Raw genomic sequence first — 13,482 nt, 5'->3', positions numbered from 1 at the left:
ATTTTCTCGCTATGTAGGAATTTTGGCGAGTAACAGCATATTGTTTCTTGCTATAGTATGTCATTTATGCTTTTATAGATTCATGCACACATCAGCGGAGAATTACAAATGGAAGATTTAACTAATTAGCGTGGACTGAAAAGATAACGCAACCACCGCTATGCTATGCACGATGCAGCCATGACTAAATTAAGCGTGGTGATCAGGTTCGAGAATTATATTGAAAGCGGAGAAGATGTGATCATGACAGTTTAGTTAGAAAAAGGCACTAATAACTTTACGTTGTAAATCATAACACTACCAACCAATCATACGTTCATTTGTTTTTACCTTTTCATTTTTTCAATTCTCCACTAAGAGGATAGCGGCAGATGGTGGCTAGCTAGGATATGAGAAAAAGAGCTATAAGAGACCGAAGGTAGGGTAATGGATGGCTTTACATCTTGAGAAGATGAGATTTCACTTATTTTTAATTTAATAACACAATAATTACTTAATTATTAATTTATTTCATTTATTCACTATTTTTTCATACTTTTTATTATAATTTAATAATATAATAATACTTAATTATTATTTATCTCAACTATTCATTACATTTTTATAATTTTTGTTATAATTTAACAATATAATTATTATAAACTAATTAAAATCAAAACTCAAATCAACTCTAAATCCAAACGCATTGACGAGTAGAGATAGGATGACTTGTTTAGCTTTCTAAAGTTATTAAATTTCCGTATGTCCCTTCACTATTCTTCGATGTTTGACTCATTTGGGGAGGTGGAGTAGTCAAAATTTGTGCGCAAACTGACACCACCTGATCACATACGCAAAGTCTCCATCTTTGTTATACTACATGATCGAATACTGGTCAGTAGAATTATTGAGTAGAAAATCTCTTCATGTACACATAACAATATCAGACATTCAACCCGACAGAGCTGAAACCCAAATTCAATTGTAAGCAAAGATCCCATGATGATGGCTCTCTTTTCTATTTCTGGCAAGAAGCTTTAGTGTTTTCTTGTTTGAAGACAATGATGCTTGACCTTATATTCGAATGTGCCTGGAACATACTCGCTGTCCATTGTCAAACGTCATAATCTCCAACAGAAAAATTCAGCGTTGGATATATATGATCAATTAATTATAATAAAAACAACTCATATATAGTTAATTTAGCAGTCAAGATTCCAACAAATGCTGGCCAAGAAAGTGAGATTGAGTAGTTAATCAAAAAAATCTATGTCTCAAATAACAGTCACTGCCATTTCAGTCCTTTCGTGGAGATGAGAGTACTTTATGTAACGTTTAAGAAAATGAGATCTAGTCATATGTGGTTAAGCTTTAATTTTCCCGAGAAATCTTGATTTTCAAACCTCAAAAGAAACCCAACATTGACACCAAACTGTTTTGGCTCAAAAATTGACAAGCCAGCAAATGAAAATTCCTCTGCACATATTGTAACCTACGTACTTATATATATAAGCTTCAAACTTGCCTTCATCCTCCAATCCATTCATACAGCAATCAATAGCTTCCCTGAAAGCAATTGCAGATAAGAAAAAGAAATTACGGAGAGAGATCAACTGAGTGAAGAGAACCGAGTCAGAGGGATGGAGTTCTCTAGATGGTTCCATGTTCTGGTGTTTCTTATGGCATGCATTTCTCTGGCCATCGTCGAGGGCAAAGTTCGGAAGTACACATTCAATGTGAGTTCAGCGTCCTTCCAATAATTCACTGATATTGTCCCTCTCATTAGTTTCACAATTGTTAGGCTGGTAAAAACTGGTGCCGTAGAGGAACTCTTCACATACTTGAGCTTTCATACTCATGCATGGTTAGATAGACGTTATACTCGATATCTAGCTTCATAATCCCATTATGTGTAGTTGAGTTATTTATCGATGGTGACGTAAGCAGGTGGTGATGAAGAACACCACGAGCTTGTGTTCGAGCAAGCCCATCGTCACTGTGAACGGGCTGTTCCCAGGACCCACACTTTACGCCAGGGAAGGTGACAATGTGCAGGTGAAGGTTGTTAACAACGTCAAGTATAACGTCTCCGTCCATTGGTGAGTTTGATTTTCTTCGTACTAGTGTGATTTCTATAACAAACTAAAGGGATGGTGGGAGTCCATTAGGTTTTGGGTCAGTCCATAAAGGCCATTGGAACTGGTCGACAACTGACTGGTAAATGAGCTCCGGACTCTTGGCCGAGGTTGTTCATACTCTAGACCATGTTCTTGTGCTCACAGGCATGGAATCAGGCAACTCCGAACAGGTTGGGCAGATGGCCCGGCGTACATAACACAGTGCCCCATCCAGACAGGGCAGAGCTACGTGTACAACTTCACCATCACCGGACAGAGGGGCACGCTCCTATGGCATGCGCACATACTGTGGCTGAGGGCCACTGTGCACGGGGCCATTGTAGTCCTGCCCAAGCGCGGGGTGCCATATCCCTTCCCCAAACCCCACAAGGAAGTCGTGGTCATACTTGGTGAGTGGTGGAAATCGGATACTGAAGCAGTGATCAATGAGGCTCTCAAGTCAGGGCTCGCGCCAAATGTGTCCGACGCTCACACCATTAATGGACATCCTGGAAAAGTTTCCAACTGCCCTTCACGAGGTATTGTATCCAAGTAATTCGTAAAGACATTGAACTTAGAAGCTGTCTGCATCCCGTACCCTTATATCAAACCTATTTCTTTGAAGGTAATTAATAAGCTATATGGAATTTTGCAGGTGGATTTACATTGCCGGTCGAGAATGGGAAGACCTATATGTTGCGGATCATCAATGCTGCCCTCAATGAGGAGCTCTTCTTCAAGATCGCTGGGCACAAGTTGACAGTGGTGGAAGTTGATGCCACCTACGTGAAGCCCTTCAAGATCGACACAATTGTAATAGCTCCGGGTCAGACCACTAATGTTCTTGTCACAGCCGATAAGAGCTCTGGCAAGTACCTGGTGGTGGCCTCCCCATTCATGGACTCGCCAATCGCAGTTGATAACTTGACCGCAACCGCCACCCTGCACTACTCAGGTACCTTGGCCAACACCCAGACGACCCTCACCATCCCGCCACCAAAGAATGCCACGGCAGTGGCCAACAATTTCATAGAGTCCCTTCGGAGCTTGAACTCAAAAAAGTACCCGGCACGTGTCCCAAAGACCGTTGATCACAACCTGTTCTTCACCATAGGACTGGGAATCAACCCTTGCCCTTCTTGCAAGGCAGGCAATGGAAGCAGAGTGGTTGCTGACATCAACAATGTCACTTTCGTGATGCCAACCACCGCCCTTCTCCAAGCACATTTCTTCAACATTAGTGGAGTGTTCACCACTGATTTTCCGGCAAACCCACCATTCCGATTTAACTACACCAGCACTCCCCCGTCAAATTTGCAGACCACCAGAGGGACTAAGGTCTACAGGCTAAGGTACAACTCCACAATTCAACTTGTGCTGCAAGACACTGGGATAATCGCGCCAGAGAACCACCCCATTCACCTTCATGGGTTCAATTTCTTTGCGGTCGGGAAGGGGCTGGGGAACTTTAACCCCAAGAAGGACCCAACGAAGTTCAACCTTGTCGACCCGGTCGAGAGGAACACGATTGGTGTACCTTCTGGGGGGTGGGTTGCCATCAGATTTAGAGCTGACAACCCAGGTACATACATATAAACATAAATTGATTATGATGTCCATGGAATTTAGTCGTTCTCTTGACTCTTCATTTTGGTTTGGAATTTGATCGGACTCATCGATGCTATATATTTTCAATTGGAAGGAGTTTGGTTCATGCATTGCCATTTGGAAGTCCACACGACATGGGGACTGAAGATGGCATTCCTAGTGGACAACGGAAAAGGCCTAAATGAGTCGCTCCTCCCGCCGCCAAGTGACCTTCCCAAATGTTGATCCATCAGAAAAAGCACAAGCAGAGAGGAGAAATTCAATTCTTTTTTTTTTTTCAAATCCTTGTGAAATTCAACAGTCATTTGTTTGCCAACGACAGAATAAATTTGAGAGAAGAAAATTTTCCTTCTCGGGATCTCCAATTTTCTTATTGTACAATTATTTAAGAAAAATCAAGAATTTGAAATTTAAAATAATTCATCAGAGAGATTGCATTTGGACATGAACTTGCCATCATTTTGGGCGATGTCAGAGGACTCCATCAGTTTCTAACAAATAACCAACGATATTATCCCCAAATTTCCCGTAATTATATTGCCAAATTTACTATTTTGACTGACTAAATTGTAAATGAAACTATCTATCTACTTTTACATGAAAAGGAGTTCCTCTAATTATATATTGCAATATATGTGAAAAGCGACATTATTGGTGGTTATATATCTCATAAAGTTTGAAAGATATATTTTAAAGGAAAATTACAACGGTTATCATAAGAGTTTGACCTTTTTTGGAAGTAAATTCCAAATGTTGACTTTTTACGGGTCCCAAATGAGTGGTAAATGATACTCTTATGATCCATTCCATAACCATCCGATACCGTGGTATTGATGTGGACTGCTATACAACACAAATATGATTAAATTAAAAGCGTAATGATTAGAACCAAGAATCATTGAAAATAGAGTGTGAATCATGGCTTGTCAATCTTTTTATTTTTTTATTTGGATAATAATGAGGATTTCATTCATTAATCAAAAAAGTATCAGTCAAAATGCTCAAAACTATTATTCACCGAAAAAATGCTCAAGTCAACCGCAAGGAAAATACAATGCGAAAATCACTTAACAATTCAGCTCAAACAATGTAGTTAAGCCCTCTAGAGCCTTAATTTAAGCTTACTGTTGGCCTGAAGGACTCCTAGCGAGAATTAGGAGTCCTTAAATGATTCGCAACTCCTTCTTCGGTCGGAGGAATCTGCTCTAGATTTTCGAAGAATTTCCATATTTGAGCTAAACGGTAGGGTCTTAAGTGTATCTTAGCGATAACGGGGTTTACAGGTTCGGGAGAAGGCAAGAAGAATGGGAACATCAGGTTAACAAACAACATCCACCGATTGGATAGCAAGGGACTAAAACCCCATCGGGGTAAGGCCGCTGCCTGCCGTTCTCGGCCATTCCGGACCACATAAGCCCAGATAACAGTCTAGGCCTACACCGGCCAACAACAAGGCTGGTCTGTCAATCATATGTTGTTTGTTCTACTTTCTCATTTTCGGAATGGTAGCAAATGGTGGCTAGGATTTTAGGGAAAGAACAAAAGAAGAGACCGTTTGTAGGGTAATGGATGGCTAGATTTTGACTATGAGAAGAGACGATGAGATTAATGGTAGAGATGAGTATAGGTAGGCGTAGGATCTCCGATCTTCCTACTAATTAATCTTCTGAGCTTAAATTTCCAAAGGTCCCTTCACCTTTCTTTGATTTTTTGCAAGTTCCTACGTGATAATGCCTCGACCCGAAAAAAGGATGATACTCTTTTTTTTTCTTTTTTCTTTTTTCTTCCTTTTTGTTTTTGATATTTTGCCTCGTTTTCCCCTAACTTTATTTGGTCCATGAGGTTGCTCGTTATTCTCTTGCCCATTCTTCGTCTTCTTTATTTTCTTTATTTTTCCAACTTATTTTGACAAAGGTCCAGATGAGAATTTGAAGTTCAACAGTCCACAATCCAACCAGTGTTAAAATTTTTGGGCCGTGATGCAGGAATACCCCCATAAATTAATTCTCTAAGTCGAGTGTGAATGACATGTCTTTGCCTTGTTTAAGGAGGTGGACTAATCGAGGTGCGCAAAATGACCTGAACACCATCTGACCAAATACACAAAATCTCTATCTTTGTTGTAATATATGCAATCGAATGTTGATTAGTAGTATTTACTGAGTAGAAATCTCTTCATAAAACCATAATAATTAAAACATTTAACCCGATAGAGCTAAAACCAAAACACTTTTTATTTATTTATTTTTTGCTGAATAACCCCAAATTCAATTGTAAGTGAAGCGAAAACCCCATGAACATGATGGCTCTCTTTCCTCTTTCTGGCAAGAGACCTTGATGCTTGTCCTTTGTCAAAAGTCACCATCTCTCCAACAGAAAAACTCGGCATAGGATATATATATATATATATATATATATATATATGATAGATTAATTATAATAAAACAATTCACATATAGTTTTTAGTAGCCAAGATTCCAACAAGTGCTGGCCAAGAAACTGAAAATAAGTTAAGAAATCCAAAAACTCTATGTCACCAACATTCAGTCATTTCATGATGACAAGAGTTTATGTAACGTTTAAGACAATGAGATCTAGTCATGTGTGGTTAAGCCTTAATTTTCCCAAGAAATCTTGATTTTCAAGCTTTTAATAAACCCAACGTTGACACCAAACTGTTTGGGCTCAAAAATTGACAAGCCAGCCAATAAAATCCCTCTGCACGTATATCCTCGATCAGTGCTGATGTATAAGCTTCAAACTCCAATCCATAAACACAGCAGTCAAGCTTTACTGAAAGCAATTGCAGATAAGAAAAGAAGTTACGAGGGAAAGAGAGGAGAACAGAGTGAGGGAGAGATGGAGTTCTGTAGATGGGTTCATATTCTGGTGCTTGTTATTGCATGCTTTTCCCCGGCAATCGTCGAGTGCAAAGTTCGGAAGTACACATTCAGTGTAAGCGCTATATCCTTCAGATAATTCATAATGTAGCGTCATAATTCCATAATATATAGTTGAATGACCATGGCATGGGAATGCTTCTATTCTCATGGATAACTTGCAGTACCATCATTTATTGGCCATATGGAGTAATATGCTTTGGTGGAGTTAATTAACGAGGGTGATGTGAGCAGGTGGTGATGAAGAGCACCACAAGGTCGTGTTCGAGTAAGCCCATCGTCACCCTGAATGGGCAGTTTCCCGGGCCAACTCTCTACGCCAGGGAAGGTGACAATGTGCTGGTGAAGGTTGTTAACAGGGTCAAGTACAACGTCTCCATCCACTGGTGAGTTTGATTTTCTTGGTACATATATCTATATCCAACTTGAACGACTGTACATGGCCTGAGAGTCTGGCCCATTAGATTTTGTTCCTGGCCAGAAAAGCCCTTCAGCCTGTTCGATAATTTATCCGATAGATAAACTCTGGAGTTTACGCCGAGGTTCATAATTTAGATGGTGTTCTTGGGCTGGCAGGCATGGAATCAGGCAACTTCGAACAGGTTGGGCAGATGGCCCGGCATACATAACACAGTGCCCCATCCAGGCAGGGCAGAGCTATGTGTACAACTTCACCATCACAGGACAGAGGGGCACGCTCCTGTGGCATGCACATATCCTGTGGCCGAAGGCCACTGTGCATGGGGCCATCCAGGTATTGCCCAAGCGCGGGGTGCCGTATCCCTTCCCTGAACCCCACACGGAAGTCATCGTCAGACTTGGTGAGTGCTGAAAATCGGACACTGAAGCAGTGATCAATGAGGCTCTTAAATCAGGGCTCGCACCAAATGTGTCTGACGCTCACACCATTAATGGACATCCTGGACAAGTTTCCAACTGCCCTTCACAGGGTACTGTAATTACGGCAAGGTGCTCTATGGACAGACACAACATCATGTTCAATTATCTTTTCAGTGGAGTCTAATATATTAGTATACTTCAGCATGTTCGTTGATGGAATAATTAATGTATTAAATGGAATTTTGCAGGTGGATTTACATTGCCGGTCGAGAATGGCAAGACCTATATGTTGCGCATCCTCAATGCTGCCCTCAGTGAGGAGCTCTTCTTCAAGATGGCTGGGCACAAGCTGACAGCGGTGGAAGTTGATGCCACCTACATGAAGCCCTTCAAGATTGACACGATTGTGATAGCCCCAGGGCAGACCACTAACGTCCTTGTCAGGGCTGATAAGAGCTCTGGCAAGTACCTGGTGGCTGCTCCCCATTCATGGACTCACCTATAGCAGTCGATAACATCACAGCAACCGCCACCTTGCACTACTTGGGCACTCAGGCCAACAGCTAGACAACCCTCACCATCCCGCCACCCAAGAACGCCACTGCAGTGGCCAACAAGTTCATAAACTCCCTCCGGAGCTTAAACTCAAAGAAGTACCCGGCACGGGTGCCAAAGAATGTTGACTACAGCCTGTTCTTCACCGTTGGATTAGGGATCCACCCTTGCTCTACTTGCAAGGCAGGCAACGGAAGCAGGGTGGTTGCTGATATCAACAATGTCACTTTTGTGATGCCAACCACTTCCCTTCTCCAAGCACATTTCTTCAACATCAGCAGAGTGTTCACTACTGATTTTCCGGCAAACCCACCATTCCAATTTAACTACACTGGCACTTCCCTGTCAAATTTGCGGACCACCAGAGGGACTAAAGTCTATAGGCTCAGGTACAGCTCCACAGTTTAGCTTGTGCTGCAAGATACTGGGATAATCGCGCCAGAGAACCACTCCATTCACCTTCACAGGTTCAATTTCTTCGCCGCCGGGAAGGGACTGGGGAACTACAACCCCAATAAGGATCCAAAGAAGTTGAATCTCGTTGACCCGGTCGAGAGGAGCACAATCAGCGTACCTTCTGGGGGATGGGTAGCAATTAGATTCAGAGCCGACAATCCAGGTATATATACAAACACCGATTATGTCTATCTTGCAATCTAATTCTTCTCTTGTTTCCATATTTTGGTTTCGAATCTGATCGGGCTCATCGATGCTGCTTTCGATTTTGCAGGGGTCTCGTTCATGCATTGCCATTTGGAGGTCCACACGACATGGGGACTGAAGATGGCATTCTTAGTGGACAATGGAAAAGGCCCAAATGAATCACTTCTCCAGCCCCCGAGTGATCTTCCCAAATGTTGATTGATCCATCAAGAAAAGCGCAAAGAGATGGGAAAAATTCAATTATTTTTTTCAATCTTTTTTTCTTAATTCCTTGTGAAATTTTAATAGAACTAGATCTCCGCGTGCGTTGCATGTGAAATATTTTTTTGATCGAGTTATAATGAAAACTACTGAAATGTAGGAAAATGTAAATATAATTTAAATTTTCATTAAAAAATTTAAGCATATATAACATGCTTCATTGCATATTGATTAGTTTAGGTAAACAAAATCAACAAATATATATTATTAATGGATCATCAAAATCAATTGATAAAACTTTAATTTAAATTAAAAGTAATTGTTGTGCCCAAACTAAAAAAATGATTGAGTTGATCTACACATAAAATTCTATTTATAAAAAATTTCAAAAATAATATTAACAATGAATCATACCTCTTATACCATCATTTATTTTTGCTTTCTATCATGTGTACTCAATTACATGAAATAAAACATCGTTAGACGATAGTACTCAAAAACTAAGTTTTATATCTATAAAGATTTAAAATGGTATAAGTTTATCTAAACTGAGAATTGACATAATTTGTTATTGTAAAAGGTGAAAGACTCATTATCGTATCAGATCAGTTATATTACCAAACTCCTATGAAGAAGATTTAAACTTGTATCATGGAAGTATCAAGAAATACATATGCGTAGTTTTAACAAATAATACATATATATATATATATATATATATTATTATGAAAACAAAATACATTAGGTTCTATTAGTTATGGAAATATTCAATAAAGTATAATTTTTTAATATTTAAACTAAATAAATATTTTCAGTTTTTGATATTTTTTAAACTTCTTAATATAGAAGATTATTTATGAATTATTAATTAGTCTAAAATTTATGAATGACTTTTACATACTTTTTTCACGATATATAATTTAATAAAATTTTAATTCTTAATTTTACATAAGTATTTTCTAATGAAATATTTACATAACATATTTTGAATTTTTACAGTTTTCCTGATTATATAATAAGCATGTTTGAATTACCCAATTTTCTAATAAAATAATTTTTACTATGTTTTCAAAATTTTCAAATATGTATTTCGTATTATTTCATGCAATCCTCAAGCTTCATGCCTAGTATTCAATATGAGGTATGGAAATAACCAATTTAAAAAGAAATATATCATGAATCTCTAATTTTCCATGCTAATTTTTATACACTTATGTATTTAAAGTTTGAAAAATTGCATTATTAAAATGAAACATACGTATCATTGGACTTTTGAATAAATTATGCATCAAAACAAATGATAAGACAAAAATCCAATTATATTTTCATTGTATATAAAATGAGAGGGAAAGTACCATAAAATAAAAATAAGGTAATAAATCAAGTAATATACAAAGCCTTGGCATTTGGCAAAGAGCAAGAACAAATCAAGATAATTGGGATACAAAAGAGTGAAATTTGTTAAAAATGACCAAAAAAATCATATAATTCTAACTTTTTGAAAAAAAAAGTAGAAACAAGCTCAAAGCTAATGAATAATGAATAATTATAATTAATATTCTTTATGTGTAAAGCAGGTGTAACAGAGTTTTATCTTAATTTTTGTTTTGAGATCTCCATCACATGAAATATATATGTGAAAATATAGTAATTAAAATTTTTAAAATAACTCAATACATAAATACCATTAGAAAATACAATTACAAAATCTTACTTCACCAACCCAAATCTGCATTGGTAAAAAAATATCAATAAGAGCTTGCCCATTCAAATCAAGGGCCAGTTATTTTTCCTTCATTAAATCCCATGAAAACTTTATACATGTATTCTTTAAAAAAAGAAAAACAGAAATATCAACCATGTACAAAAATAAACATTGTCTCTCTTCACTCTTTTGTGGCCTTTCTCTTCAAGGAAAATTGACGTGTTTGTCTTTTCTCTCTCTCATTCCTCCTCTCTTTTCTACAAACTCCAAACAAACTCATAGTTCTTGACTAGGCTACAATTCTTTCTTTCTCTCTACCATCGGAGAGATTGAGAAGCAGGGGCTTGCGCTCACCAGTGGATAGAAAAACTAAAATAAAAGATAAAAAATTCAATTATTAAAACTGCGTTGTTAGGATACAAATTTGAGATGAACATGGTGAAAAATATATTCTTTGTTTACTTGTCTCGTCATTCACCTATATTCATTGGCAATTAGAAATTCAAGATCATATAAGCACGTGAAATAAGAATGATATTTGTTCGTCTACTTGAGATTAAATAAGGATTGAAATAGTTGAATAACCCAAGAAAAATAAAATAGTATCAAGAGTATGTAGAATTTGAAATTTCATAATTCAACAGATATTGCCTTTGGGCTTGTAGTTACAAACATTTCTTGGATCAGAGGACTCCATCAATCCAACAAATAAAGAAATTTAGCTTGTATTTGGTTTTCGAGTTGGATAATGATCAAACTTAACTTGATTTTATGTAATGATTGCAAGTATTGACAAATATATTAATGTGTGAGAATTTATATATGTATGTATGTATAGATGTAATGAAAAATTTATTATTAAAAATTGATTATAAAATGATTTAAAAGATGTGAGAGAATTTCTTATTAAATTAGAGAAAAATAAAAATATAATTATTATCTTGTTCAATTGAGGGAAAATCCAGTAGAGTTGAGTAATATTTTGATTCGAAAACCAAACGAAGCTACCTGTACTCCGAAAGCTATATTTGGATGGAGGAATTTACTACGGGAAAAATGAAATTTTGATCGTACAAATCTTGAACTAGTCTAGTAGATTTTAACTTAATTCTTAGTCAATTCTTTTTTTTAATATATATATATATATATATATAAGTATAAGAAATAAGGGTGAGTCTAGACCGTGAAGAAATGAGAGTAATTCTCCAGAGATCGTTATGTTTAAACCACATATTGGGTGATATGAGAGGGAACTGATTTTTTATTACATAAATAATACAAGACAATTTAGTCAAACTTGAATTAAAAATAAATTCCGGTCAATTTTACCCTATTTAATTTTGTTACGAAAATGATGTCAACAGACATATTTTTATATCTCAAGCTTCGCTAAGTCCCATCACCTAACTCATGTTTACTTACCTCGGAGGTACTTTACGTAAAAACGAATCCTTAATCACTTCTTAAGTGGATTATCGAATCTTTAGACAAAATAATTATCCCCGAGATAATCAACAAAACTTTTATCCTCAAAGTTTCCCATAATCATCAAACCATTACAATTTTGAATAATTATATTGTTAGTGACTCCTACCAAAACAAAAAATATTGTTAATGAATTTATTTATATGTATAATGTATTGAATATAAATAAGACTTTTTGGTCGACCAAATATTTGTGAAAGGGACCCTTTTTTTCTTTCTTTCTTTTCAGTGTTATACATATATCTCATTAATTTTCGTGCTTATCTTATTAAATTATAGAAAAAAATTCAAAGATATAATGCCATAATGGAAGTGAAAATAAATAAATAATGAAAAAGTGTGATTCTTATTTTACAAGGTGTTGAGCAAAAGTGACCAACCGCCACCTCATTATGTCACGTATTAGCTGGTGCCTGTTCTGATTAAGAGGTCAATGTAAGGTACGGGTGTCCTCCCAAATTCCTCCCCTTAGAATTAATTAAGGAAAGTTAATCCACGATTTATACAAAAGATAATGCTTACCTAATAATAATGGAAAATAGATTCTTTAGTAATTAAATAGAACTCACGATTGATTATCAATATCATATTTGTGGGCTTCCCGCTTCCCACCACATCGTCACGTCTAGATCGTCTATTGTTGGTGATAAATCGCAAAGCTTCCACATCTTGGTCCGGATCGAACCCCATTATGAGTGGACCGGAGAGATCGATTCCAAGAAGAATATTCCACTTTTTGCCTGGTAAAAAAAATCTCAAAAATGATTTTACTTTCTCCAGTAATTTGTTAACGATTCTAAAAGGGAAAAAAAAATCCAGTTGCCATATAATTTATGGTTCCGTGGATCTGCTCTGCATTAAGGGATGCAGCCATTTGGGGAAGGCTTTCCAAATTTGGAGCTCAATTATTGCGAGACTAACACCCAAAAGAGATCAACCCCCCCCCCCCCCCCCCCCCCCCCCCCCCCCCCCCCCAAAAAAAAAAAAAGAAGTCCATTAGCTTTTCTCTTTTTTTTTTTTAATGATGCCGATTATCAAAATCCGACAAATATGGAGTTTCTGAAAGGCACGGTTTGACGATTTTGCTTATTAGATGAGTTCAGAAGATATGTATATAAAAATAGATTTATCGGGACGAGCATATGAAGGTGGGCTCGGCAGAGACTCATAATTAATGCAAATTGCATGAGAGTGCTGCAAAGATATAAATGTTCGGATCGGTAGAGAAAAAGAAAGCTTCAGCATGCAACTAAACCTCCATTAATTGATAGGAGTGGGCGCGGGCTTCCTCAAGAACAACAACTCTCATCACCAAAGATATTGATGTAGTGATTCAAAACTTATTTTTAAGTGATTTGATAATTCTAAAATTTTAAATTTAAATTCCCTCTAAAGTATTTGTGTCAGAAACATTTGCTACAAATGCGCT

The 13,482-nt window shown here is 37.1% G+C and overlaps 1 protein-coding gene and 1 pseudogene across 2 annotated transcripts; both read left to right on the top strand.

The window, feature by feature from the left end:
• Positions 1–1,506: 1,506 nt before the first annotated feature.
• On the top strand, positions 1,507–4,069 carry LOC116193760 (laccase-4-like). 2 transcript variants are annotated; one of them, XM_031522516.1, is made up of 5 exons: positions 1,507–1,715; positions 1,927–2,078; positions 2,262–2,635; positions 2,752–3,678; positions 3,799–4,069. In XM_031522516.1, exons 1-5 carry the CDS (start codon positions 1,620–1,622, stop codon positions 3,927–3,929), a joined length of 1,680 nt encoding a protein of 559 aa, XP_031378376.1. In that variant the 5' UTR covers positions 1,507–1,619; the 3' UTR covers positions 3,930–4,069. The 2 variants fall into 2 exon arrangements, with proteins under 2 accessions (XP_031378376.1, XP_031378369.1); XM_031522509.1 differs by having other exon boundaries at positions 1,924–2,078.
• A 2,494-nt stretch (positions 4,070–6,563) lies between these two features.
• On the top strand, positions 6,564–8,981 carry LOC116193114 (annotated as a pseudogene).
• The last annotated feature ends 4,501 nt before the right edge of the window (positions 8,982–13,482 follow it).

This window comes from Punica granatum, chromosome 1 (assembly GCF_007655135.1).
Source record: "Punica granatum isolate Tunisia-2019 chromosome 1, ASM765513v2, whole genome shotgun sequence".
Lineage (NCBI taxonomy): Eukaryota > Viridiplantae > Streptophyta > Magnoliopsida > Myrtales > Lythraceae > Punica > Punica granatum.
This window is presented reverse-complemented; position numbering and strand designations above follow the sequence as displayed.

Bases quoted from the DNA above. Each gene is read 5' to 3' on its own strand.
- LOC116193760 (XM_031522509.1), top strand. From the start codon at position 1,620: ATGGAGTTCTCTAGATGGTTCCATGTTCTGGTGTTTCTTATGGCATGC. The intron at 2,079-2,261 runs GTGAGTTTGATT...TTGTGCTCACAG, and splicing joins TATAACGTCTCCGTCCATTG to GCATGGAATCAGGCAACTCC. The intron at 3,679-3,798 runs GTACATACATAT...TTCAATTGGAAG, and splicing joins ATTTAGAGCTGACAACCCAG to GAGTTTGGTTCATGCATTGC.